Source organism: Euwallacea fornicatus, chromosome 29, assembly GCF_040115645.1.
Source record: "Euwallacea fornicatus isolate EFF26 chromosome 29, ASM4011564v1, whole genome shotgun sequence".
Classification (NCBI taxonomy): domain Eukaryota; kingdom Metazoa; phylum Arthropoda; class Insecta; order Coleoptera; family Curculionidae; genus Euwallacea; species Euwallacea fornicatus.
This window is the reverse complement of record NC_089569.1, coordinates 2,782,297-2,808,890: the sequence shown is the minus strand read 5'-3', so window position 1 is coordinate 2,808,890 and position 26,594 is coordinate 2,782,297. Positions and strand designations below refer to the sequence as shown.

The following is a 26,594-nucleotide window of genomic DNA, read 5'->3' as shown; positions in this document are numbered from 1 at the left end:
ATTCCCTCTCCAAGAGAAACACGGTTGCCAGAGAAGCAAGCCGGAGGGCGCAATAAGGCAAAGTTGGAATATTGGGAAACAGGAAGCGGGTATCCAGGAAACGATTTCCCAGCATCCAAACCCGGTAACGGACGGACCTGGTTTTGCGTCGTCATAGTCATATGATGACGCCGGTCGTCGGCAGTGGCGCACCGTATATGTCGGGACTCCAATTCCCGCCCTGGCCCCTTTATGGGCGGGGCCTTTCCATGTCCGGACCTACGAAAAGATGAGAATCGATTCTACTTATTTAATACCGCTTTGAGCTTTCGTATTAGTAGCGTGTATATAGTTAGGAATCCACGCTAAACCGATTTACGTTTAAACTCTCGGTTTTATCTCGCTTTAAGTACCCCGGCTTAACTCGGCATTGTGCTGTTTGACTAAGTGAACAAATAGATGTGAGCAGTGATATATATTGACTTTCGTTAGTGTGCCATCCGGCGATTATCTTCTTATTGTTTATTAGCTGGTTTCTCGTTTCATTTCGGCAAGGTGAGTTCGTTTTCATTAGGCGCGCGACAGGCGCCATCTGTAAACTTTCGATATTGCCATAAGCCCTGATATCAGCAACCTTCTTCCCTATAGGTTTCGCTTATAATAGACAACTTATATGTGGGCAAAATAGTGAAACCCTGAATTATAGAGAGAAAGAGAGAGAGCGAGAAAGAGAGAGAGGGAGAGAGAGAAAAAAAAAGAAAGAGAAAGAGACAAAATTAGTTACGTAGTATCAACTCAAGAAAGAAAAATTGCTCCGTTATTGGCAATATCATTGCCAGTAATTTATCTTCACTCAGAAACTCTTAACACCACAGAAAACAAAATGCGCATCTCAATAATATAAAAGAATTTCATCAAATTATTGCAAAGTTGCTCAATAGCTCCAAGCAGGGTATTCTTTCGTCAGATCCACAAGTGTTAAATCCGGTCTAACTGCTGGCCATACAGATTAATTCTATACCTACTAAGTCGAGGGGCAGATCGCTAAGGTATTTTGATGTACACGCTCGAGGTATTCCAAGGCAATTTAAGGAAATTTTTTAATAAGCCACATACCACTCGCTCGTACTAGGTATATCCATATTAAGTAACTAAGTATAAATTAAACTTAGAGTAAAATTTTCCTGGTAATTGTTGGTTTACTAAGCGCTTTCAGTTATGATTTTGGGTAAATTTTAACCTCCATATTCAAATAGACACCATCAGTAAACCAAAGCGCTGGAGAATTTGCCCCGTTTCCACATTTAATTGAATTTGAATAAGGCCCTTAGATCAAAACTAATAAGAACTCGAATACGTAATTTTACCTTTAAGTGAACACTCTAAAGGCATACAAGAACAAATTTTCTATAATCAATATCACCCATAAATATCTTCACTCTAAATGACGCTTTCATTATTTTCCCTTTAATCTGTCTAATTTGCTGTTTTGCCAGCACACCAATTCTGCAGCTGCTTTTGAAGCATTAATGACATGCATGTTGAATAATTTCTAACTCAAATGAATGAAACTCCTCTTATTTTGAGATATATCTCCTTCTTATTAAGGGGGTTTCTTCAAATCGGACATTCTTTGATCTCTATATCTGCTTATACAGAGTGAAGGTTTTGTGCAAATGATCAACTCTATGATTTTCTATATACCTCATAGCTCTACCATGGTAGATGTTAAAACAATGATGAAATTTATTTAAATCTATTAATACAGTAGTATTATCGAGTAGATAAAGAGGGATATATAGTGCAAGACTTGCGATTTTTTTCATGAAACTTTGGGAATATTATTAGTAATTTTCAATTTAGTGATAAACTTGCAGCTGTTGACTAACTACAAGCGATTGGAACTATCTGAAGGATTTACATGCTGGAAAAAATTCAGTGTCTCTTAATTGAACACCCTGTATATTATATATATACACACATGTACTGATATATTTTGAATGTCTTTGTAACTGGGATAAATTTTCTACTATTAAACAGTCGATAACTTAAAATCTACAACGTTTGAAATTTATAGCATTTTATGCAGAAATAGGTCCACTACATGTGAAGTAATAAAATTGTAAAATGGTCACTTCCAAGTAAATTTACCTTACGGCTATTTCACTCATAGTGATAAAAATTAGGCCAGAAAAGCATTTGAGGAGACAAACAGACACAATTAATTCGAGGACTAAATAAGCAGGGGCACTAGTCCTCGAAGTAGCTGTTTCTGTTTGTTTCCATTTCAATATTTTTCTATTCATTTTTTTATATGACCAACGAAACGACAGCAAAACAAAATTGGTAGTAAATTTTCATTTTGTAGTTATTATTTTTTTTATATTCATTTCTGCTCTATACTTTTTAACGTTTTTTTTGTGAGGATGCGATTCTGAAAGATGAATCAAAATCAAACTTCATTTAAAGTTTTGTTATTTAAATTTAGTTAGAGAAATAACCCTGATGAAGCAGGTGCGCTTACGCACCTGCAGAATGTGATTTTACAGTCATTCTCTTCAAAAACAGGTAAGTTTTTTATCCCTTTACTCAATATGTTGACTTTGACACACATTTCAAAAATAAATCTTACGTTTTGCTAAATGTCTTCAACTATCTGCTTTATTTTGCGGTCATTTATGCTAAATTTAATTCTCTATCTCTCCTTATCATGTACCGTGTACCTACTTCTGTGTAAACGCTGAAAATTGCAAATTTAAACTAGTGCTGAGTAGAAACATTTGCAGTCAGGCAAGCCCGAAAACATACGAAGATTCCCTTAACTGCTATGTTATTTTTACCACCTAGAAACACTCATCAAAAGATTTACAATTAATGGTTTATTTGGGTCCTAATGAGATTTTCCTTTAAATCACAAGTGTTAAAATTATTTGTATTTTTGATTTTTTGCGAAATTCAGAGGTCTTTTCAAAATTTTAGCGAATTTTCATGAAAAGTGTATCGACTGCTCATTGATGCGTATGTCGTCAATTATAAATTATTCGTAATAATGAACAAAATTCTAATCACGTGTGCACATCTTGAACAATTTATTATCAAATTTATATTGCATGCATGAGCCGTCTCTAATTGCATATTTAGTATTATAAAGAAAAGGAGGAAATTATATTACAACATTATATCAACTTTTCTGTTAATTATTAGAGGCGTAAATGCATTCGTTTAGCGTGTGGGAGATTCACACTAAGAAAAAGACAAAAAACTATCATCAAAATAGACAATAATTAATAATTTAGTTCCAAGAATTTCAATGAATTTCCAATATTAAAATGCGCAGTATTTAATTTAAAAATTTTTATTTGTGTGTATGTTGCCACCATTCCCATATTTTAATAAATGATATAAATTTGCTGATACCCTAGATTCATTGTTAAATACATATGAGACAAATCCTGTGATACAAATCAAGCAAAGGAGAGGTGATTGCCAAGAAGTTGATCACAAAATTAACATTGGAATAACATGTTTTGCGTTTCTGAATTTTATGGCATAAATAAACTGAACACACTTTGATTTTAAGTGGCTAAAACATTACAATAAAACCCTAAATTACATTTATCGAATATTTCCTCATTTTCCCTAAATCATTTATAAGTTCGAAATTAATCCCCGACAAACATTGCAAAAACCACACGTATAAACATTTACATAAATTCGATCAAAACCGTGCGATTTTATTACCCAATTCAATTCTAAAAGCCGAATAAATTTAAATAAACTAACCGACAATTTGCAAAATATTAAAAGACAAAGCAATAAACTACCGGTTAATCGGTAATAACAATAAGCTCTTTTTATTTGTTTTCAGTGGAAATAACTCGGTAATTTTATAACATAAAAATGAAAATAAGGACTTTTTTGGGAATATTTTTGAGTGGGAATTTTTATGTTCTACTTAAACATGAAAGGGGTGCAAACTACCCTTAAAATTTCAGGTTTAATCTAGTACCCAACTATGAAGCTGAAACTTGGTTGGTTCGAATTTAATCCAAAATCCGATTAGAAAAAGAGGCGAATTCGCACGTTAAGAAGATTAAATGGAATGCTACTAAATCCGGGGATTTCTCGCAAAGACTATTATCATTATATTATGATTATATTGGATTTACTAGTGCCGTTTGGGTCTCGTAACTTAGTTTGCGACCGTATTTCGCTCAGTTCGGATGCGACCGCTCTAAAAAGCACTTGATCTCGTTTTGCGACAAAAGTAGTGAAAAGTTGCATGTTTTCAGTGCTTATGTGCATGGATGTTGGATATTTTTCAATGAAAAACCATGGTGGGTTGTGTCATACTTCTTGTTAATTGTAAAGAATTAAATGCTTACGTGGTGGTGCTTCTCATGATTAGAACGCAGAAACAAATGCCAAGTGGGGGTGTTACCACCAAACAATTTTAATCTCTCGACTTAACAAGTTAAATGAATATGCATTTTTTTTTTATTTTATTGCTCAGAAGGCCATAACATTTCCTCACAAATAGGGTGTTTATTGAAAATCAATCGAGCTTGCAAGGCATGCACCTTTCAAATCACATCAAGTCGAAGGCGCATTTCCGTTTTAATTGTAATCTATTGTGAAGAGAACTTAGTCAAGACCTTATTGGGTTCAATAAAGTTGTTGATTTTTGCAATTGAGGAAGATCACGAAGATTTATTTCTGGTCTGTCGAACTTTAGAGCTATTTTTCGAACTAGCTCAAAGGAAATTAGTTGCGCTTAATATCAATTATAAGATACCAGTGGAAAATCACGCAAATGTGCTCGATGCCATTCTTTTCACTCGTATTTTCTCTACATCCTGTAACTTTGAACCCAATATTTCTCTTAATAAATCTACTAACAAACCTCTTATTTCTAAAACTCGAGACTTTTGACTAAAGAAGAAATTGCAAACGAAATCTTATCTAGGTTTTATTTGACTGTTTCTTGGTCAATTGCCTTCCCATTTTCTTATATATTTTCTTCAATTCTCTTAATTTTCAATTTCACATGGTAATTTTGTTAAAAAAATGCTCTTTTTTACACTTCAGAAATTTGACTTGAAAAAGAAATTGCAAGAAACAGCTCTAATTCGACATTTGATTGCAATATTTCCATCAATAAATAGTAAAGCTAAGTCAAAATACTCCAGAATTTGCTATATTATAACTTCAAGTACCCTCTTGTTCACATGTGAAGTTCCCATACAATACATTTAGGTGCGGAAAGTGAACATTAATGGAGACCCCACCCCGTCATCGAAAACCCATGCGAGTGTAAAAAATCCTTATTAGATTTTTAATTTAAAAATATCTTCAAAGCCCCCGTTAAGTGCCGCAAGGATGGACTTGAACAGTGGATAGTACGGAAGTTTTAACAGGACCTTCGGCATAATTATTAATTGTCAGTTATTCAAATTGAATTCCTGTTTTGATTGAAGTGAACTTAAAACAGCCTATTTCTATCTTATTCTTTTGATGTTATTGGACTGAAAAGCGACCCATTTTGCCATGTTCAAAAGTTTACAAAATGACAGTTTAAGTAGGCCCCATTTGTGAAGCCGCCTTGCCAAATTACTCTCTTTGTAATCGATTCTCGGTAAGAGAACTTCCACTCTGTTGCTTTCACGTGTGCAAACCACCAGAAAATTGGTGTAAACTTGCAGCCTTCTCGGGACTTTACACATCTTTACTAACACCGATAACATCTAAGATTCAAGTTTATACCTGCTTCAACCGACATTGAAATCGCGTCTTTGATCTTGGGGTTTTTTGAAAGGATGTCAGGCTACTGGGGTTACTTTTAAGGGCGGTTTTGTGTACTGATGTTACAATAAAGGATGGACTATCATAGGATTTTTCGAATGGCTCGTTGTTCAGTATCCAATTTCTTGTCCAAGATATGGAACAATTTCTGAAATGTGTTAAATTTTCTTTATGCTCTAGATGTGCAAAAAAATAGAAACTGGGCAAGAAATTGATTAATTTGTGGTTTAATTCGATTGAGACTAACGATTATTTCATTTGCAGGGACCAAAATAAATGTGGCCAAACAGCCTGACTGCTGGGTAAGTTCTTTTACAAAATTGTGTGCAAGGTAAAAAAATATCTTGATGTACGAAAATGCAAGAAAATATTGCAAATATGTGAAAATGTGAAGTATGCTTGAACATGTCGTTATGGCGTTATTGTTATCTTTAAGTTTTTCATACTTACAACATTTTCAATATTAGCGACCAACATTTCGAAATGTGTTCAGGACACCTCTGACTTCAATTTCCTGAAATTGCTACTTTTACACTAAAGGGAACAGTCTAAAGTTGTCCCCTTAAAAAAAATCGTGGGTGTTTAATATTTTGTTTTAGATTTTCCTTTATTTCACCGCAATTTCAGCAAAAGTGCAGTGCGCTGTTAATTTCAATTTTAAGTCCTATTTCCAATTAAAAGAAGGCACTTACTAGATTCCCCGTTCAGAAAATCATGAGCATTTCCTTTATTTTTTCCAAAAATTTTTTTATTGAAGATTTTGTTTTCTTTGACCGATATTTCAAAATCCGTCTAGAAAGTTTCTGATTTCAAATTTTCAAAGTTGCTAATTATTTTACGTAAAGGAAATCATACGAGTATTTTCCTATAAAAAAATAGCTATGAGCGTATAAACCACAAATGGATATTTTTTATTGTCAAACGAAAAGAAATGAACGAAATTTCAAAAATAACGAAATGGACAAGATGGAGGAAACGTATGAGATTTCAGGAACCAACATATTGGACCATATTTCGATAATTTTGTCCATTTGGTTCATCTCCTACGACTGTAAAGTGAACGTATAATTTTATATTGATCTTGCAATAAAATTGCAATAAACTCAAAATAGGAAATTATTAAATTTGCGGTTCCCTTTTACGTCGGTGCATATTCCGTCAGATGATCTACAGTGTGCCTCTGTATTAAACTTCCTCAACTGGAAGATCTGTCCCTTTAAGCTTATATTTGGGGAAGTTTTATCCAGATAAATAACATCAACGATCAATACCAAACTCCTACCACTTGCCTTTCATCGTTTTTATTATGTTTTATTATTTTTAGTATGATTTCAAATTTCACCATTAAAGTAAATCTATATTGCGATAAATATTGTCGCTAATACTACAAAGTGCAAAAAAATATTAAAACAAGGCAATGCATTAAACTTCGTATAATTTTATGTAATGTTTATGTAGCAAATCTCGCCCCCTTTTAAGAATTTTGATGAGCTAATTTCTTGGCACAGGTAAGTGGTTCTAACGCCCCATCGAGCCAACTTGAACCCAAAGAACGAAGGCTAATCCTGTTTCTTTGAAAATTAAGCAAATAATTAGCGATAAACACATGTATTGAAGAACCGATGGCTAATCCGAAAACTTCCCCCGAAGGAACCCTTTCAGCACGCTTTGTCATCTTTCAGCTGTTGAAGAAACAAACTGACAAAGAAATTATTTACAGCAATACCTTGAAGATATTGGTTGAATTAGACTGTATGGGGCCTGTAAGCCCTTTTTTGCTTGAGAGCCGACGATTTTTTGGAAATCCCCCGGGAGGTAAGTAATAAGGATGTGGCCAAGAGATGGGCAAAGTTTTGTCAAACCAGAAACCATGCTGAGCTTTAACTCGCACTCGAAATAATGAGATTTTGATGTGCCTGGAGTTTTATGATGGTACTTCAGGTTAATTATTCTGGAATAATAGAAAGCAATAAATCTAAGATGGTAAACAACTATCTTAAGGTTCAAAATATTTGTGATTGTCTTAATTTTTGCTCTATTTCTTATGTTTTCCATACATTTTCAGCATTTCCGACATACTACATTTCATAGATTTCTATGTCACTTCGCATATTTTAAAAGTTTTTGAATTTTTAACAATTTGCCTTTGAAGGAAAATGTCAAAAGAAATCGTTGTAGTTGCCAAGTACTTAAAATTCAACTCCGCAGGATCATTCAAAACTCTTCAAAAATTGCCTTAATTGCAGGGAAAAGACAAATTTCCTCAAACATCTACTTCTTTTTAATCGATCTTTTCAAGATTCTAAAGTGGACTTGTTCACAAAATAGAACTTTGAAACCTCTCTGGATAGATCGTTTAGTTCTAAAATGTCACGTAAACTGAAGGTTTTATCGTGCATGTATAACATAATGAGTCTCCATCATCCAAAAACTGACTTTTTATTTGGTCTAATGTTAATGCAGCATTTGCTACGACCTTCTCTCGTGTTTAAATTTTCGAAAAAAAGAAACGCAATTTGGAGATTTAAAAATGTTGAATAATGCGTTGCATCATAAAACTTACTTACTTGAAAATACTGAAGTTTTTTCGAAATGATTTCTAGACGAAAAATATGAATATACAAGGCTGGGTCGTATCGCTTACTATTTTTATTATAAAAATTAAAAAAAAAAAAAAACAGAAAACTTTGAATACAAAAGTTTTAAGGCTTATCTTAAATCGTCAGAAAATGTTACGTAAGCCAACATATACAAAATATATACAAAATATATATTGGAAAGTTAAAAAAGGACAGAAAACCGGTAAATTTATTATGGAACTTCCTGTATATTTTATGACAACAGAATAGAGTTTTATTTTCTTATTTCAAAAATATATAAAATGTTGACATTTGTTTTGGCTGTTTTCGTGATATTTGCATTGAAAAATCAGGTTGCCATGAATTAAACAAATGAACCGAAGGTCATTAGTAATGATTATTTATTCGGCTGTCGCATTTTCTTAATTCCGACCATAAAATGGGTTACGCAAAAAAGAAAAGTTATAAATAGTTCACCTGTATTAAAAAAAAAGACAAAAATAATGTTGCTCAAGCGCAATTGGATTATCAGCGCATTCATCCCCACGTGCCAATTCCTGCGGGGTCCACTTTTTTCATTTTATTTTTTTATTTTACGGATAGAATAAAGAAAATGCAACAGCTAAATAAATAATCATTATTAACGACCATTGTCAGTCCATTTGTTTATTTATGGCAACAGCAATTTGAAAAACAATATAACCCAATTTTTAAATTCAAATATCGCAAAACGGTTAAAGCAAATGTCAACATGTTATATATTTTCGAAATCAGAAAATAAAGGTCTATTCGATTTTTGTAAAATAAATAGGGCGTTTCGATATAAATTTCTCAGGTTTATGTCTTTTTAACTGTAATATGTATTTGTCGTGTTACGTAACATGTTCTAGCGATTTAGGATGAACCCTACAATTTTTGTATTTAAAGTTTTTCTTTTTTTATAATAAAAGTACTACTCAGTAGATGAAACCAAACAGTGGGACAAAAAATTAAGTTAAAAACGACTTGACATACTCAATTTCTCTGATTTTAAATTTACGATTTTCTTATCGATATAAGAGACTGATTCCTCATATCTGGAGCATCATCATCAAAAGAAAAATGCTCTCGGCTAATTTGGTCCCAAAGGGCTTAGCCCATCTTACCTAACAAACCTCATGATTCAATCTTTTGCCATACTTATGTCAATCATCCCCCTAGTTCTATATTAAGCCGATTTGCATTTCTAACGTTTTTGCTCCTATTAATCGAGGTAGTTCAAATGGCATGAAGAAAGGGCGTTTCCTAGCTACCAAAGGGCATTATCGGTCGTTTTGGCCAACTAATCAGCCGGTATCAAAACAGATTATTATATATGCACGTGCAGATAATTTTTGGGAATTTGACTGAACTATAAAAAATAACCATGAGATAAAGAAGGCTACTTTACAGATAACGAAAACAAGCTTTAAAAAGGCACAGAAAAGGAACGTCGCCATCGAATTTAAGTTTAGGTGTTCAGTTACGGTGGGTATCACGGTTGGCTCCTATATGCTCGACAATAAGGATCAAATTTCCCCGAGGTGTTACCATCAGTTTATAATCCGGTACAAAGAAATGTCAGGGTATGAGGATTAAGCCGACTTAAAGAGCATTCAAAACAACTAATATGCAGGGTGCAGTGTTTTTGGGGACTCCAGACGTGTCTTTTCTTGCCATTGGAGACAGATTCTTATCTTTGAAAGAGGGCTAATATATTAATTAAAATAACGTTACACACACAGAGATGGGCAACTTATCGGGACAACCGTTGCGCTAATAGAGTTGTCCTGTTCGCTCTCGCTATTTGAGCCCAAAGGGCCACTTAGGACCTTATCTGTGTTTGCACTCAGCGACGGCTCGGCCCCTCCTGCCACATCGCTACTGTAGTCTTGAGATAACAAGGGTAAACGGGGCACACACACGTACGGCCCCATGCAATTTTCTGGCCCTCAATTTGTTTTTGTTGCGGCTTCCAGGGCGTGAAAGTGTGTTGTGTTTTCTCGCAGTTAATTTTAAGGAAGATGTTTTTTTTGGGGGGGCGAGTCGACTTAAAAATTCAAATTTTTAATTCGAATTCAGCTAGGCGGGAGGCGGTATTTCCTTAGGGGCGTTTGCATTCTAGAACTGTTTGGGGACAAACGAAAGAATCGCAACAAAACTCTTCATCCAATGATATATAAGATTTTTCGAAAATTTGATTTGGGCTGCTTGCACTGCCTAGCAATTACTGTACTTATTCCTAAATTGATTTTTTTTTCTCGCACAACCCTCCCTGGTTGTAATATCTCTAAATAAATACATGTATTTCTCAACTGTTGGATAGGTGGTCGGACTCAGACGGCTTGGCCTGTACGACGTCCCGACTTCAATCCTACGGATAATTATGTATAAAGATATATTAAATCCATAGTTCATGAAAATTGCCAACCCTTTAAATGCATTTGTTAGCACTTTTTCTACTCTAAATTATGGTAAATGATCCCCAATCAACCCTCCTTTATTAACTCAAATCTCGCATGCCCATATAAGAGCAAAATAAGATCCGCCCATTAGGACAAATTAATACGATTTCTATCGTTCACTTTTTGAAGTTTAGCGAGACGGGGGCGCATCCCCCGGGCTTTGTTAACGGCAAACAGAGGGTGGCAATCGAATAAGACGACAACAAGGGAAGAGCGCGCAGGGATACTTTGAAGTTGATAAGTTTAATAATGGCCCATTAGCCAGATTGCCAGATAAAATTAGTTTTATCTGGCATCGTTGTTTGGCACTGTCAATTAGTTTGATTTGCCGTCTGCGATTTAAAATGCTGACTGGTAGATAAGGAATTGTTGATTAAATTGTGGAAATAATGAACTATTTTGTTGGTTGCAGATGCAGTGCAGACAACGACCTTTCCTTCCCATGCTTTGGAAGCACTGGAGGCGGAAATTCTGGAGGTACCATGGCTTACAAATCAGCCCTTTATCCCATGCCCGGTTTGGGATTACATGGACTACCCGTAGACTCTCTGCATCCCTCAATGGCTGGGTATCCAGGAGGTATGTGTACGTACCAATTTTTGCTCTTAAATAGAAGGCAGTTTGGTTTAATTTCGGGAGCATGTATAGTGGAGGCAAATTATCAAAAATAGTAAATATTAGTGTTTTACGTAGGTAATCAAAGGAAGCAAAGGCGCGAGAGGACCACGTTTACCAGGGCCCAATTGGATATATTGGAGGCCTTGTTTTCAAAAACGAGGTATCCAGACATATTTATGAGGGAAGAGGTGGCCTTAAAAATCAACCTTCCGGAATCCAGAGTACAGGTAATTAAGTTTTTTATAATATTTTTTGCCTCTTTCTCAATACATTCTAAAACGAGTTTTTGATATAATTTTCTTTAAATCTCAGAAACTTGATTTTTTTCCATTGGAAACATGATATATTCCAAAAATTCCAATTTTGTTTGTCTGAATATGTGTGCTTTTAAATAACTCGTCAGATGAGTTGATAATTCACAACTGCTACTCTACTAACCAAAATGAAAATTTTACTATTTATTAACAACAAATAGAAATGCATTTAATCCGAAATTCAGTGGTGAAGAATGTTTGTTTAGTGAGCTATAATTTAACCTCACTAGAATGCGCCACTGTTTATCATCAAGCAAAATAACAAATTTACTGAAAAAATAACTGAAAAAGTATCCAAATTGAACTACATTCACGTAGAAGAGTTATGAAGATAGAGTATTTTATTTATATAATTATTTATTTTATTTCAAAATGTCCCTTTCTTCCAAATTGGTTTGAGTGCTTTCCCATGATCTCAAATTCACCTCTGCAACGTCGTTGTCTTTTCTATAATTGACATATTTTCCTATCTGAATCGACTTTGGAGTAATTTGAGCCTTTTGTCCGTTCGAGCATTTCAAAATTGTTATAAACAATATTCGAATAGAACTTAACTGTTAGAACACGCTTGCATTAAGTTTGTCTTTTAAGTGGGTCTTCCTTCTAATAAAACCATGAAATACCTGAGGACTAATGACACAAACACGTATCAAATTCAGGGAAAATCAATAAGCAGAGAGTGGTGCGACAATGTTACAAAAGGAATTCATACAAATGTTGAAAACGAGCCCCGCTATTGAGAATGCTGATGAGACGGGCATTCCTAGGGGTTTCTATAGAAAGACAAACTTATTTAGAGGTGTTGGACGTAAATTATTAAGGGATAATACAAGAATTTAAGACGGAATTGTGTTGGTTCTCCATTATTCAGGGGAGTGTTGAGAAAATTACTATAAAAAAAATTAATTTTCTAATTGAGAGTCGTCGGAAACCCCAAAAAGGGAGTCAAGCATCAGTTTCGCCCCCGGTGCTTATTTGTGCACGCCGAAAATCACACACAAGGGGATGTGAGCTATAGAGAGGCCACAATACCTTGTGGGCGAAACGTGCCTGGTCATAACACTAGGAGGCTAATAAGCCCACAAAACTGATGGCTGTGAAATTAATAGTTTCGTAAACGTTGCCTTTTCTTTCGTGCTGATTTATTATTGTGCACCTCCGTTTTATTGTAGACACACGTACCGTACGTCAAGCTTTTTACCATTCAAAAGATGGATACTATATGGGGTCTAGTTCCCTTCTTTGGTTTCTATGAGTGCTATATAAATTGGGGATGTTTTAACGAGTTGAAATCCATTTTCTTTGCTATTCTTTTAGGTGTGGTTCAAGAACAGGAGAGCGAAATGTCGTCAACAGCAAAAACAAGTCACGCAACACAATCAGTCGCAAAACAATTCAGAGAAACCGACGGCGAGGATAAAAACGAAACCATCGCCATCGAACATTATAACGAAGTCTTCGCCTACGACGCCTCCGGTGTCTGTCAGTAGTACCAGCAATAACACGGGTACCAGGTAAGAATCGCGTTGGGTACCAGTATTTATGTTTTGACACAGCTGCATAATGTTAATTGTATAATCTCAAGATCTTCAATCAGGTCAATGTCAAGTCTTCAATCAAGGCCCTATTGTCCTAAATTCGTATATTATCATGTCTCTTTTCTTTAGTTCCTCAGCGAGTTCCCCCTCGGTACACACAGCGCCTCATCTCAGAGACAGCCCCAACTATGTTAAACCTCAGCTACTGGTCACGTGTGGCAGCACGAGTTCCCCCACCGTAAGTATTGATCTTGCAAAAAAATCTCTATATTTACAAATTTCTTTTTGTATCTTCATTTCATTTTCTATCATTTCCATTAAGGGCAGAGATTATGTTTACATTAAGACTAATATGATGAATGAAGGCATAGAATGAAGTATAATGTGCCTTCATTACTGCCCATCATGAAATCACGTAAAATTTTGTCAAGTTAAATCAGTAGTGGAGGTTTTAAAAGGACTGACGGAATATGTGACGAGTAAAATCTATCCCACTAATTCTAGTCTTCTTTCTTTTTAGATTTTGCAACTTTGATTATTTTTTCATCAGCTACCTCGAATATTGTTCGTATATATAATATTAGACATCCATCTATGGTAGGGAATACTTTATTAGTACACTTTCCCTTAACTATGTTGATCTGTTTTCGAGTAATTTAAATCTTCATAAAACCGTGATTTTATTATGTAAATGGAAGCCCGTAAACAATACGGTTTTTTGAATATAATACTCATTAATATTAATTTGCCAATTGAAGTCTCTTTATCTAATTGTTGATCTTTCCGTAATATAAGGATTAAGAACGCTATTTTTTCATGGAGCACCAAATATGCCACCTACTTATCACAGGGAACATCTCCAATACACTTTTCTATATCTATGTTTTTAGTAGCTTTTTGGTTTTTGGGCAATTTGTCCCTTCACGAATTTTTAATTTGAAAGAAAATTGTTTCGCGTCAAAACACTACGCTAAACCCCAGTGTTTTATATATAATTCCTATATATTAAACGACTTTTTGAAAATAACGAGGAGTGAATTAGCTTCTCATTAAGGTTAATTAAAATTCGAAATGTTTTGAACTTTTCCGTAAAAAGATGTTCCAAATGGCATTTCTTTTAGGTTGCTACAACTACCTACAGTAACTCAGCGAACTCGAGTATATGGTCTCCAGCGTCAATAGACTGTTTCCCATTAGAACAATCAAGATGGTGTGCGGCCTCCCAAGGAGGCATAATGTCATCCAATTCCTCTTCTACTTACAACAACTACTATTATTCAAATATGGATTACATTAGCTCTAGTGGGATGAATCATTCACAGTTTGGGGTAAAAATCATACCTTCTGAAAATAAGTATTTAATAAATAGCTGTTAAATGGCAATACTGGCGCGCTCATTTGTTTAGTTAGCAAAGCGAGTTTATTATGAATACGAGCGACATGGTCATAGTATGATCGTCGCTAATTCCTAGAACGCCAGTTTGCCAGATTATTTTTTTATCCCAACATTTATTAACACCAAATTTTATTAGTGTTTTGATTATTGAATTTCGTTTTAGGAAAACGGTATCGAGTCTGGATGGGGAAAAAGCAGGGACGAATCGGCTTGGCTGTACAACGGCACCTGGGAAAGAAAATGAAACATTTTGAAACCTGAATACATATAGAAAACTTCACACATAATAATAGACCAAAAGAAAATTGCCGGTTTTTAAAATATACGGAGTATTATAAATTCGTAGAAATGTTTCTTCTGAACAATAAGTGATAGCGCATCGGTTAAATTTAACAATTACACGCAATTTAGTGCTAATTTTGAATCTGCTTTAAGATTGGAAAAATTTCCAACACTTCACAGATATCTGCAAAAAAACCAATGATCGGAATTCTTCAAATTATGAGCGGATGTTGACTGGGCATTATATCGCGTACAATTTTCTTAATTTAACCTATCCTTTATCTCGTATAGTGTAGAAAATCCAGATACATTCCCGCGAGTTTGTAACGCCCTGTATATCTACTGAGTGTACGCATTAGGGAATTATCCACTCAGTAGGTATATGTTCCTATTGCTACTAAAAATTGAATTGAGCATGTGTTTACCCCCCAAACTACTAGAGAAGTGAATGAGATTTTCATATCAAAAATAATTAAAAACTGGAACTTTAGAACTGTAACATAAAGTTAGTAAATTTCTCTGTATTATATTAGGATTTAAGTACCAAAAAATAAAATTAAAAATTGATCAAACCACTCCTTTTGGACTTAATTTATAGACAGGAACATTATATGTGCATTTATAAAGTGAGAGCCGAAAGGATTATTGACCAAATAACAATAATTTCGACGAATTTAATGCGTGTAAAGAAAACTAAAAAACCTGTAGATTGTGCCAATAAGGACGTTTGTCAACGGTCATCGAAATTACCTATATTTCGTAATTTTTTAAACCTCTGTACATATCCCGTAGCTTTTAACGTGTAAATTTGTTCAGTGATCGTTAGGTTTAGTTTTGAAGCCGACTTAAATAACCATTTTTGAAATTCTGCGTTGTTTAAGCGGGCCGATGAAGTACATTTTTACTTAGAAATAAAAATGGTCTCCTGATAATAAAAATATTTGTATAGATACTGGATTTAAGCTAGTTGATCTCGAAATCTTGTAAGGCCTAAACAGTATTTTTTAGCCAGTTCCGTTTTCGTTTATTTCGAATGACAAAGTGGAGAAATAACTATTGTGCAATCAGAAAATATACTCATCATTGAAAGATATATGACATTGTGTATTATTATGTAGTGGATTAAAAGAACGACATAACATTTACCATATTCTAGATTTCCCCATTTGTGGGAACACTTTTTTAATGGAAAAATAATACATTTCTAAATTTACTAACATTTTATTAAACAGAAAACCAATTACCAGATCATGATTTTGCTTCATATAACAAATATTCAATCAAATCCCGTCTGGTTTTTTTGTCCAAGTTTTTAACCTGCTCTAGGGCTTTTTCCCGATCGTTTTCCTTATCAACGAAAAGTTCACTTAATTTGACCAAATCTGGTTCAAATCGCTTGCAAATAAGGTCTCTTACCGGGATATCGTAGTACAAAATAACCTGAAATAAAACTATTTTATCGTTCGTATATAAAGCAATATGCAAAGTGTTTCGTAATATGTTGCAAATTTAAGAAGATATTTCTTGGATCAAATTAAGAAATGATTTTCCAGCATTAAAAAAAATACTTAACACGATTTCAATAGTCAGCGTTGATTCAATAATTTCTGAGAGCGTGGCCACGAGAGTGGTCTCTTGAAATTTTAGCCGAAAATAATAACGTTAAGTAGATTTTTCAAAATTTGATAATTATATCAAATAGAATAACTAAAAATATAACATTTCTCTTCCTTCATATTTTTTCGAATCTCTTTTCGTTTTTCCGATTAAAAGTAAGATTCAGCCTTTTCCACATGCTTCAAAAAACTTAATACAGGTCAAAAAAATTAAAACAAATGGATTAAATACAATAAAATTCACCAAAATTATTTAAAATGATCACCACAAGCTAGTATATGTGAATTCAATTTTCTGAGTGACTCCCGAATCCTTTTGAAACTACTAGTGGTTGGTAATCTTACTGTATTTCAAAAATTACGTAAATCCAAATATATCACTATATAATTTTTTTTTATATTGATACACCGAATATCCCCTTAAATTGAAGCATATACTCAAAAAAACACTTTGTATGAGGAGACATTTTACGGTGTTTTTAAAGGTGACATAAACCAAAGCCGTTACTGGGGCTTGATTAACATCCAAGCTATACCAGCCACTTTCAAAAGCTCTAACAGGCTCCTCCAAGTGGAACCTTACAGAATTTTTGTTCTGATCTAGAATATAGGTCAATCCATCCCAAGTACATACTACAATATCTTCTGATCCATCTCCTGTTACATCTAATTTAGTTAGGGCGAATATTTGATGGTCCACTGCTATAGCCCTAAAACAGTTCCCTTATTAGAATAATAATAAAATACATCAAAATCTCACCATAAAATAACTTCGTCTTGAACAAGCATTATAGTGCCATCCAAAGTTGCCACCGCATAAGGTCTACCCGTTACCTCAGATTTTTCTCTATGGGACTGCAGCAAATCGCCAATAATTTCGGTGGAAATATTTTGATTTCTCATCCTAGAGATGCCTAAGAATTGATAGTCCACAGACCCAGGAAAAGACTCAAGATTCGAACTGAAGAACATATTTTAGTACCTCTTGGAAAATCTTGAAAAAGGGCTCCTACCTGCTATCACTTTTGTTAAGTATTTCTTGATCGTTATTAACCTCACTTTGGCACTTAATTCTCATGAAAGTCCCTCCAGGTTGAGCTACCAAAATTGAAGGTTGTCCTTCAGGTGAATGATGAAGTGTGATTGAACCAATTTGATTCGCACATTCCCATTTGTTGAGCGCTACCAACTTGCCTTTGAATTTTATTATTAAAACCATGATTTAACATCAACTGAAGCGCTGAGTGGAGAAAAGGAATCATTCCAATGTTTTAATAAAATAAACTGAGATATCGTTTTTGTTGATACACCCCACATATATTATAATTAGCACAAAAACGACAAACAAATTTTGTCGTTTTTATACGTATACACGATTTATTGATGGAAGAAGCGAATTATTGAACTTTGTGTTTTCTTTCTGGCAATATATATATATATATATTTATACAGGGTGAGTCGGGGGGATCGTGCCAAACTTCAGGAGCGTGTTGTACATGAAAAATAAATGTAAAAAAACTAAAATGTTGTTATCCGATTTTCGTTTGTTTACAAGTTATAGCGTAAATAAAATTAAAACATAAAATTTAAAAAATTATAAATTTCATAAGAAATTCCATAAATTAACGTTTGGATATCATAATAAATGTTTAAAAATATTGCCATTAACTTCTAAACATTTTCGGCTTCGTCTATGAAGAGCATTCGTTGCGCTCCTGATTGTCTCATGTCTTTGTTTAATAGCAGCTGCAGCATTTTTAATGCGTTGAATTAGTGCATCTTGAATGTCCACTTTTACTCTGTACACTTCAGTTTTAAACCAACCCCACAAACAATAGTCTAGTGGTGTGAGGCCTGGAGACCTTGGAAGCCAACTAATAGGGCCACCACGACCAATCCAACGTCCAGGAAAGGTACGTTTATGGTAAATAGAATTCTAGTTAAAACATTTTTATTTACGCTATAACTTGTAAACAAAAAAAAATCGGATAAAAACATTTGAGTTTTTTTACATTTATGTTTCATGTACAACACGCTCCTGAAGTTTGGCACGACCCTCCCGACTCACCCTGTACATACAGGGTTATTCACACTAAACGGCACGGAATATTGTGGCTAAAATACGAGACTTTCAAAAGGTTTTACTTTTGGGCTATATGGGGATCTATTATGGCTACTTTTAAAAATTATTTTCATATTATACAAGGTGTCCCAAAAGCCCTAAAAGTATCAAAGTTATGTTTTTTTTTAATAGAACCCTCTATATATTATTGCATTTTTGGATTCTCCGATTAAAATAAGTGTCTGTTTTATAAGGTTTACTATACCTAAAACTTAAGGTTTTTTAAATAATTTGAATTTTATCAAAATTTGACCTAATTTTCATGCTTTAAACAATTAAGAAGTATTTAAGTTATGCAAGTGTAATTTACAGTGTAGTGTAACAATAGATCATATTTTATATCCCAATCACGATAAACACCAAATGGCGCAAAGAACAATTATTTAACGTATTCTGTAAAAACGCGTAGACTTAGTTATGAAGACCCTAATACTATTCAATAGGTAATTAAAAATTACATATCCTGGTAAGTTCAAAAATATAGCATTGTATTTAAATTAATCAAGTTATAGTCACTTAGAGTTCTTATTTGATTAGTGTTAATTTTTGCACATCCTGTATAAAATGGCAAGTTTATCATGATTGGGATATAAAATATGATCTATTGTTACACTACACTGTAAATTACACTTGCATAACTTAAATACTTCTTAAGTGTTTAAAGCATGAAAATTAGGTCAAACTTTGATGAAATTCAAATTATTTAAAAAACCTTAAGTTTTAGGTATAGTAAACCTTATTAAAACAGACACTTATTTTGATTGGAGAATCCAAAAATGCAATAATATATGGAGGGTTCTATTAAAAAAAAACACAACTTTGATACTTTTAGGGCTTTTGGGATACCTTGTATAATATGAAAATAATTTTAAAAAGTAGCCATAATAGATCCCCATATAGCCCAAAAGTAAAACCTTTTGAAAGTCTCGTATTTTAGCCACAATATTCCGTGCCGTATAGTGTGAATAACTCTTGTATATAGAGAGTTTTATTAAAACTGGTGTAATAAATGCAAAATTTAACCATTTAACTTACAAATTAATTAAACTTAATTTAAATACTCTCACTGTACTAGTAACTTTAACCAGCCTGCAGGGACTTTAGTCATAAAATAATGTTAAAAGTATAAGGTTTTTTTTCATTTTACCTCCAAAGTCACAATGTAGAATTGTTCCTTTTATCCAGTAACCTACTAATTATTAGTCACCTGAAAGTTTTTCTTCAGGGCTTGATTGACTGAGTTCACACATATCTGTTGCTAATGGATTTTTAACAAATCTATATGATCTAACAACCCTGTCAGTTAGACCTAAGACCATCTCAATTTGTCCATCTCCATCTACATCTCCAAGAATGATGGTCTAAAATTGAAAGTTTGAAAACAATTTTTGGCTAAAAATTCTAACAATATAATTATTACTTTGACATTTGCGGGAATTCTCTGCACATGAACACAAACTAGTGGATTTTTCAGTTCTTTGACACTATCTATTCTAATGCTATGATTTTTCTCACCAAAAGTGGATTCTTCACTGCTGTGAGTCTCAGTATTTGTACTTGTTGCGGCGTTTGAAGATGATTGACCTTGGCCATCAACCTTATAAGAAAAAAGTTAAACTGAATTGAATTGCAATATAGCATGAACATTTTATAGAAACTGCCCTAATTTTATATTGAAATTCTCTATATGTACATTTAGCTGAATTGAACTCTTTTTAAATCCTTGCCAATTATCTACCCACCTCATCACTAGCCTCCTTTAAATCAACCTCATTCACTGTGATTTCATCCTCAATGCTTATATCGGGACTATCAAGAAGCACTTCATATATATAACACCAACCATCAGAAGTTATTATTACTAAACTGTTTTTAATTACATTCCTTATATCCCCTACTGCAACGCAAGCTACAAAGTTAAGCTCTGAGATTGTTTGTAGTCGCTTGCTGCCCTATAAAAATTGTATTAGAAAATTTTAGGAAATGTTAAAGGAAAAACTACCTTAAAAATTGCCACATCTCCTTGGTCATTCCCAATGATCAATTCATTATGTCCATCATTATCTATGTCTCCTAATGTTACAGCACTTCTAGCGACATTGCCAGGGAATTCAAATTCTAGTTTGTTAACCAATGAGATGGCCCTCATCTTTGAGTAATTCTAACAATAATTCCTCTTAAAATGAACACTAAAATGAGTTATTTTTAACTTACATTTTGAAGGTAGATTTAAAGGTACTCTAGAAGATGGCAAAAAATTCTCAATTATTTGCCAGCGAGAAGGAGGCCACACTATCAATGAAGCTTTAGCAGTAAGCAGACCTAATGAAACTGGACCAAAATTGTTTGAGTCCATAGAATGCCCAGTATGGTCTCCTTCAATCCAGAAGTGACCATCTGGGATTTCTACTATGTGATCTTTGTAGCTCAAAGTTCTGATTATGTCCCCTTAAAGATAGAAAATGTGGAGAGAAAGTCATTGAGAAATAGATTAAATAGTTTATTGTGCATTTTTTTTTGTGAGATAATATAACAAAGCAAAAAGGATGATGAAACAAAAAGGTAATATTTGGACGGTAATTAAGAGTTTCTACCTTGGAGTCCTACCACTCGTTTAATAATTTTTTGACTGGGATCTTTTGGGGAAACTAAAGAAACGATGTCCCCTCTCTGAACTTCATAAGATTTCACAGCTAGTCTATTCAAAAATACGTAATCTGTGATATTTCGGTCCGGATTTAGGGCTGGTTGCATTGAAATTCCATCTACTCGGGCAATGTATCCTATGGAGTCTACAACTGTAATTCCTATTGGGACACCAAATATGAGGCTTTTGAGGAAATTTGAAATTCTCATTTGAGTGATTAATTTAGAGAAATCATTAATTTATTACTCTATGGAGATTACATAAAATTATAAAAAATTACTTAAAAATCAAAACTGACCACACTTTTCAAGTGACGTGTGTGACTGAATTGTTTTTGGCACCTGCTCTACCTTATCTATTTCACTTATTACTTGGGTACGATATACGATAGAAAGAGAGAGACACAATTATTACATCTTTAGTCCGAGCAATACTATAATGAAAATGAATAAATGCCAAATGGATCTAAACAATAAACAGCTGATTGATTCCTGTCAGATTAAATAAACCAAAATACAGGGGTTCCAAACAATAGCATCCATTCCCCTATTTTATCCCTCATCAATTAAAACACGTTATTGTTATTAAAACCTCAATAATCAATTAAAACAGAAAAAAATAACCTAAAATATGTCTATTGATACAGCAAAAGTCAATTTTGCTTCAATACTTACTAATTTAAACCGGAAATTTGAAATAACCGATAGCAAATGGACAGACAACCAACTTTATGAAATAAAATTCAGGACTCGTCTAGCTGTAGAGCAAGAGGAATACAATTTGTATTGCGACCAGTGGGTGCAGGAGTTTTCTAGCGTTACAAATACAGTGTGGGTACACAAAATCTCAAACACAGGCCCTAAAGTCAAATTTCGAAAGCAGTATCAGTGCTGGGCATACCCAACCAAGGATGTAGACAAAAAGCTCCTTTTTGATCCTCGAAAGTGCAGGGCCACAGTGGATATTAAAATATTAGAAAGTTTACTAAATAAGAAAAGACCTAGTCGATTTCGAAAGCTTGGATTTAATACCCTAGTCAAAGTATTTTTAATTATATTTTATAGCAAACTAACATCTAAAACATGGGATATTTTAGCTGAGTTTCCAACATTTACACCCAATAGATCCAACCAAAGACTTCTCCTATTTCGTCCATCATTGCGACCCGATTTTCGAAGCTCCAAAATTACCAGTGCAGCCTGCAGAACGGTTGCAACAACTAATGGCCAAGGTATTTGAGAATGCTGCTGTAACTTCGCAGAAGGCTGCAGATAGAGCTAAAGAGGCTTTGAGAAAACATTGTCCTGAAACAGCGACTTGTAAAAATCCCCAGCAAGTGGTTTTAGCTGCTGCAAATGAGCCAACTTCACAAGGTATTTTCTATGTCCAGCAAGTTGTATTTGATTCGGCTACTCAAACATTGAAAGAGGTCGCCTTGGGATCTAATAATATAGCCCATCAGCATCAGATTATTGAGGTGCAGGTACCAGGGGATGGGCATGTGAGTTTGGGACCAAATGCGTCTCAAATAAGTTTTTAAGTCAAGTTAAGCAAACTAAAATATTGACTATAGCCCTATAATGAATTTTTATTTAATTAATCATATCATCTTCAGAATTCATTTTATGGGAGAATGAATAGAGAAAACAGTTTTTACCATGAAATGTATTTTTTATCTCGTTTGTGTTTGCTCTTCAAACAAGAGTTTTAAAAAAGTTTCCACAACGCCTTTAACTTGATCTTTGCAATATCACCTATATATAGAAAGAACCACTCTTAATCATTTTTTTATTAATAAATCGATACTCCAACGTAGGTATATACTCTTAGGCAACCATCGTCTATTCAGTCAACCGTGAGAGCCACAGATGTGAGAGTCGTAGGCGCGCACCGTTCAAATCCCACTTTTGCTATACCTTTTATAACAACTCATGTGTTCCTTAAAGGTTCAATGAAATACTAACTTAAACAATGGGACAGTTTATGCATATACCTAGATGAATTATTCGTTGAATTCTTGTAGAAGAAAAGCTGCAATGCTCTATTGTTATGAAACAGCTTTGTGTATGTGTGAAATTATGTTGTCGATCAACTGTAGATATTGTGCGTATATAAGAGGTCATTAAGCATAAGTTGAAATACACTTTAAAAAATCAAACATTCGGCATCTGCGGTTATAACCTAAACGAGCTAGAAAAACATCAAAAGGCATTACACCATTCACTTATGTTGAATGCTTATTGAATATGAAACGATATAATTAAAACATTCTCTATTCGAAATACTGAACTTTAATTTAAACTTAGTTATTGTTCATGCTTATCGCAATAGTGATTTATATCTTCTCCGGCAGTATTACGTCTTTACCACCCACGTGTCTCTTACTACCTAGCAATTTTTTCCCATTTTTCATATACGAATCAATGAGAATACTACTGGTGAAGGAGAAACGATTTAACAATGACTGATTGTACTCCAATTTAATAGCTCATATAGGAAACTTTTTTTAACCGCACTTAAGTCATAATACTTAAGCAATTTTTCATCAGACAGTCCCTTTTTCCTTACTCTCTTTTTTTTAGAGTGGAGGCGCAATTCCTTTACCACAATTTTTGCTTGAAAGTGTCACGCTTCCTGTATAAAAATGGTTAAGTTATGACTAACAATTATCAAAAAATCGAGTGTTTTATCGACTACGTGAAAAAAATGGAAGCCGGTCACACCTATTCGTCTATTGGTGGAACCGATTTGCTTTAGCCGTTATGGTGCAAAATTCGGGATTGTCTATATTAGTTCCACTGGGCACGTGAGATATGGTTTAATAAAGGTATTCAGTGCTTTTTGTATTATATTTTGTAGTATCTCTGGGGCACAACCCAATTACGGTAATATTTGAATAATGAAGTCTTATTACCATGGACGGTAACCTCTGCTGCTTGACCTCTTTGCACTTTCATTTAGGCAATAATCTGTAACTATAGGTGCTTGTGATCACGACCTAATTCTTCAGACTATAATTGGGTTTAGGAGGGTTGCGAAAATGCTTGTAACTACCTAACATGGTTGTATGAATTTAAAAAAATATCGTTGCCCCGTTAGACTGACAGACCCTCTCAAGTTTTTAACGTTTGATTGGATAAAACGCATTAATGGCCTTTGATGCAAAAGGGATTCAAAGTTCTTAATAAAAGTTTGGACGCGCAAAAGCTAAATTGAACAGCCAATTTCCTGCAAATTTACTTATTAAGCTTAATTGTTGATTAAGGGGCAATCGCGAAAATCACTCATGTAAGTTGAACACTTTCTTCTATTCCCATTTATGGACTTAATTTTTGAAGGTATTCTCTGTGTCTCTGCTTCTGTATGACGCGTGATATCGTTTGTAAAGATTAATAATTATAATGTTTATATACAACCCTAATAATTATATAACAAGTTTCATTGTTGACTTATCCAATTGTTATACCATTCAGTGATATTTTTTTGCCAGCAACCACAGCAGAGTCTACTAATTTTCGTTCTTGAAAGGAATATAATTTTTTCTCACACCTGTTCTTCGATTCCCACAAAACTATAATGAAAAAATCGGTATAAAATTTCATTTAGTTTCAATTATTTGGCTTGTTATATGGATTATGAAAGTGATTAATGCTTTAGATTAAGATCAAACCGCAAGTTTGTTATTTTATATATGGAAAATGATTAAATTGCCCATATTTTGAAATGAGAAGCTTTAATTATATCCTCTCAAATAAGCAGCGTTTCCTTACTAAGTCTCAGTAACATAATTATTTTTCTCTACGGATCGAGTAGGTTCTGGTCGGTAAATATACTTTCTCGGTAACACCTTGGACTCCCACATAACCATTTCACGTTCTTAACACGTTATACGATTACGCTTTTAAGGGCATTGGACATATGTACAAAGATATATATTTATTTGAAAAATTATCGTTCGGAGTTAGTGTACCGTGTGTCTAAGATAACAATGCCCAGTATGGAGATTTCCTAAACGGCAATAGATCGGTTTCAGATTCAAGTAGCTTAACGATGCAAAAAATCTCCAAATAAATTTTTGTGTTTTGGTTATTTAGAAAAAAAAACGAAATCTATCTCGATTCACGTATGGTAAGAGACAGATAGAAACTAAAACTACTTTCCCGTTGCAGTTTTTTATTTTATTATATTAATACGGTCCTGGTAAATTTTTTCTCCGTTGTAAGATAATTTTTGTTAAACTTTGCAGTGCAGAGCTTTTTTTTCTGAAGAAAAACTTAATCGTAATGTGTTATATTTTTCCTTATAATGTAGGTGAACCAAAACGCATGTATGATGATGTTTGCACCGAAAAAAATTGGATGACTTGTACAATATCTTAAGAAATCTGGATCATTTACAAAACGAGTAAGAAGCCGTAACAAATGCTGTAGTGAAGAACAGGAAAAGCATGTAATGTTATCGGTTGCTGAAAATCTCGAATTATGGCTTGGCGAAATTGAACGTGCTACAAGTACCTCAAAATCAATTTGTTTTACGCACATGAAAGTACTATCTCTTTAAATTTACAATTTCTCAGAAACTCCGACCTGATAATGAGTATTTTGCGAATGGTGTGAATGGCAATATGCAGATGATGAAAAATTTCTGCATAAAATTATTAGGTTATCTATAAGTTAAGTGACGAACATTGGAATTTTTACTAGCAGAACCATTAGCGTTCCAGGTAGAACTCCCGCGAATACGGGATTGCCATTATCTTTAATTGACCTTTTTGTCGTTATCACATTTGCTTGAAAGGGATGTGGAGGATACCTCTAGTAACCGTTGGTTTTGACACATAACTATTGATGCAGAAATATCTACCATAGATTTCCTAAAAGATCGTTAGGCACCGACTAGAAATATCCTTGACTTGCCCATTTTTCGGACTTCACTTTGCTCGATATTTTTCTTTTGGGTATATCAAAAATTGGATTTATCGATGTACCTTTGAGACAGAAGAAGAAAAGGAAAGTTCTTAATATGCTTGACAAGAAGTGAGGTAAAGAGGTAAAGAGTACCTATCTTCCCGAGATCTAGGATTACTTAAACTAGATGCTTTTTGGCTTGGTCCCTATATTTAATTATTTTTTGAGCAAATAGCAGTGTTTTTATAATGTTACGATAGGTATAACCAAGTGCATGGCGCGATGTTCAGCAAGTACAATGAAATTGGCGC

At 33.9% G+C, this 26,594-nt stretch overlaps 4 protein-coding genes across 8 annotated transcripts; 2 read left to right on the top strand and 2 right to left on the bottom strand.

Moving 5' to 3' along the window:
* The first annotated feature begins 311 nt into the window (after positions 1–311).
* On the top strand, positions 312–16,062 carry LOC136347701 (homeobox protein OTX1-like). 4 transcript variants are annotated; one of them, XM_066297943.1, is made up of 8 exons: positions 312–534; positions 6,046–6,083; positions 11,256–11,422; positions 11,537–11,688; positions 13,093–13,289; positions 13,443–13,551; positions 14,435–14,641; positions 14,873–16,062. In XM_066297943.1, exons 2-8 carry the CDS (start codon positions 6,058–6,060, stop codon positions 14,951–14,953), a joined length of 939 nt encoding a protein of 312 aa, XP_066154040.1. In that variant the 5' UTR covers positions 312–534; positions 6,046–6,057; the 3' UTR covers positions 14,954–16,062. The 4 variants fall into 4 exon arrangements, with proteins under 4 accessions (XP_066154040.1, XP_066154038.1, XP_066154039.1 ...); XM_066297941.1 differs by having other exon boundaries at positions 11,256–11,428; XM_066297942.1 differs by lacking the exon at positions 312–534 and adding an exon at positions 4,187–4,316 and having other exon boundaries at positions 11,256–11,428.
* Positions 14,919–20,878, bottom strand: LOC136347693 (KICSTOR complex protein ITFG2-like). The gene is made up of 9 exons (XM_066297927.1): positions 20,732–20,878; positions 20,472–20,681; positions 20,150–20,326; positions 19,937–20,090; positions 17,621–17,801; positions 17,368–17,568; positions 17,080–17,317; positions 16,236–16,431; positions 14,919–14,937 (listed from the first exon to the last, which is right to left on the bottom strand). The coding sequence occupies exons 1-8, from the start codon at positions 20,876–20,878 to the stop codon at positions 16,240–16,242; spliced, it is 1,500 nt and encodes a 499-aa protein (XP_066154024.1). The 3' UTR covers positions 14,919–14,937; positions 16,236–16,239.
* On the bottom strand, positions 20,756–21,698 carry LOC136347708 (mitochondrial inner membrane protease subunit 2). Its single transcript, XM_066297953.1, has 3 exons — positions 21,324–21,698; positions 20,944–21,177; positions 20,756–20,890 (listed from the first exon to the last, which is right to left on the bottom strand). Coding segments are annotated over exons 1-3 (498 nt in total). The 5' UTR covers positions 21,586–21,698; the 3' UTR covers positions 20,756–20,888.
* Positions 21,699–21,782: 84 nt separating this feature from the next.
* LOC136347704 (uncharacterized) lies at positions 21,783–25,100 on the top strand. 2 transcript variants are annotated; one of them, XM_066297949.1, is made up of 3 exons: positions 21,783–22,417; positions 22,473–22,749; positions 23,959–25,100. In XM_066297949.1, exons 1-3 carry the CDS (start codon positions 22,007–22,009, stop codon positions 23,994–23,996), a joined length of 726 nt encoding a protein of 241 aa, XP_066154046.1. In that variant the 5' UTR covers positions 21,783–22,006; the 3' UTR covers positions 23,997–25,100. The 2 variants fall into 2 exon arrangements, with proteins under 2 accessions (XP_066154046.1, XP_066154045.1); XM_066297948.1 differs by lacking the exon at positions 23,959–25,100 and having other exon boundaries at positions 21,829–22,417; positions 22,473–23,040.
* Positions 25,101–26,594: the final 1,494 nt, after the last annotated feature.

What these genes read in the sequence shown, in the direction of transcription:
- LOC136347704 (XM_066297948.1), top strand. Translation starts at nt 22,007, where the DNA reads ATGTCTATTGATACAGCAAAAGTCAATTTTGCTTCAATACTTACTAAT. An exon ending in GATTTAATACCCTAGTCAAA is followed by an intron (nt 22,418 to 22,472) that starts GTATTTTTAATT and finishes GGGATATTTTAG; the next exon opens with CTGAGTTTCCAACATTTACA.
- LOC136347701 (XM_066297941.1), top strand. Translation starts at nt 6,058, where the DNA reads ATGTGGCCAAACAGCCTGACTGCTGG. An exon ending in CCAAACAGCCTGACTGCTGG is followed by an intron (nt 6,084 to 11,255) that starts GTAAGTTCTTTT and finishes TGTTGGTTGCAG; the next exon opens with ATGCAGTGCAGACAACGACC. An exon ending in AGCAATAACACGGGTACCAG is followed by an intron (nt 13,290 to 13,442) that starts GTAAGAATCGCG and finishes TCTTTTCTTTAG; the next exon opens with TTCCTCAGCGAGTTCCCCCT.
- LOC136347708 (XM_066297953.1), bottom strand. Translation starts at nt 21,585, where the DNA reads ATGAGAATTTCAAATTTCCTCAAAAGCCTCATATTTGGTGTCCCAATA. An exon ending in ACGAGTGGTAGGACTCCAAG is followed by an intron (nt 21,178 to 21,323) that starts GTAGAAACTCTT and finishes TCTATCTTTAAG; the next exon opens with GGGACATAATCAGAACTTTG.
- LOC136347693 (XM_066297927.1), bottom strand. Translation starts at nt 20,878, where the DNA reads ATGAGGGCCATCTCATTGGTTAACAAACTAGAATTTGAATTCCCTGGC. An exon ending in GAGATGTGGCAATTTTTAAG is followed by an intron (nt 20,682 to 20,731) that starts GTAGTTTTTCCT and finishes CAATTTTTATAG; the next exon opens with GGCAGCAAGCGACTACAAAC. An exon ending in ATGTCACCTTTAAAAACACC is followed by an intron (nt 16,432 to 17,079) that starts GTAAAATGTCTC and finishes GTTTTATTTCAG; the next exon opens with GTTATTTTGTACTACGATAT.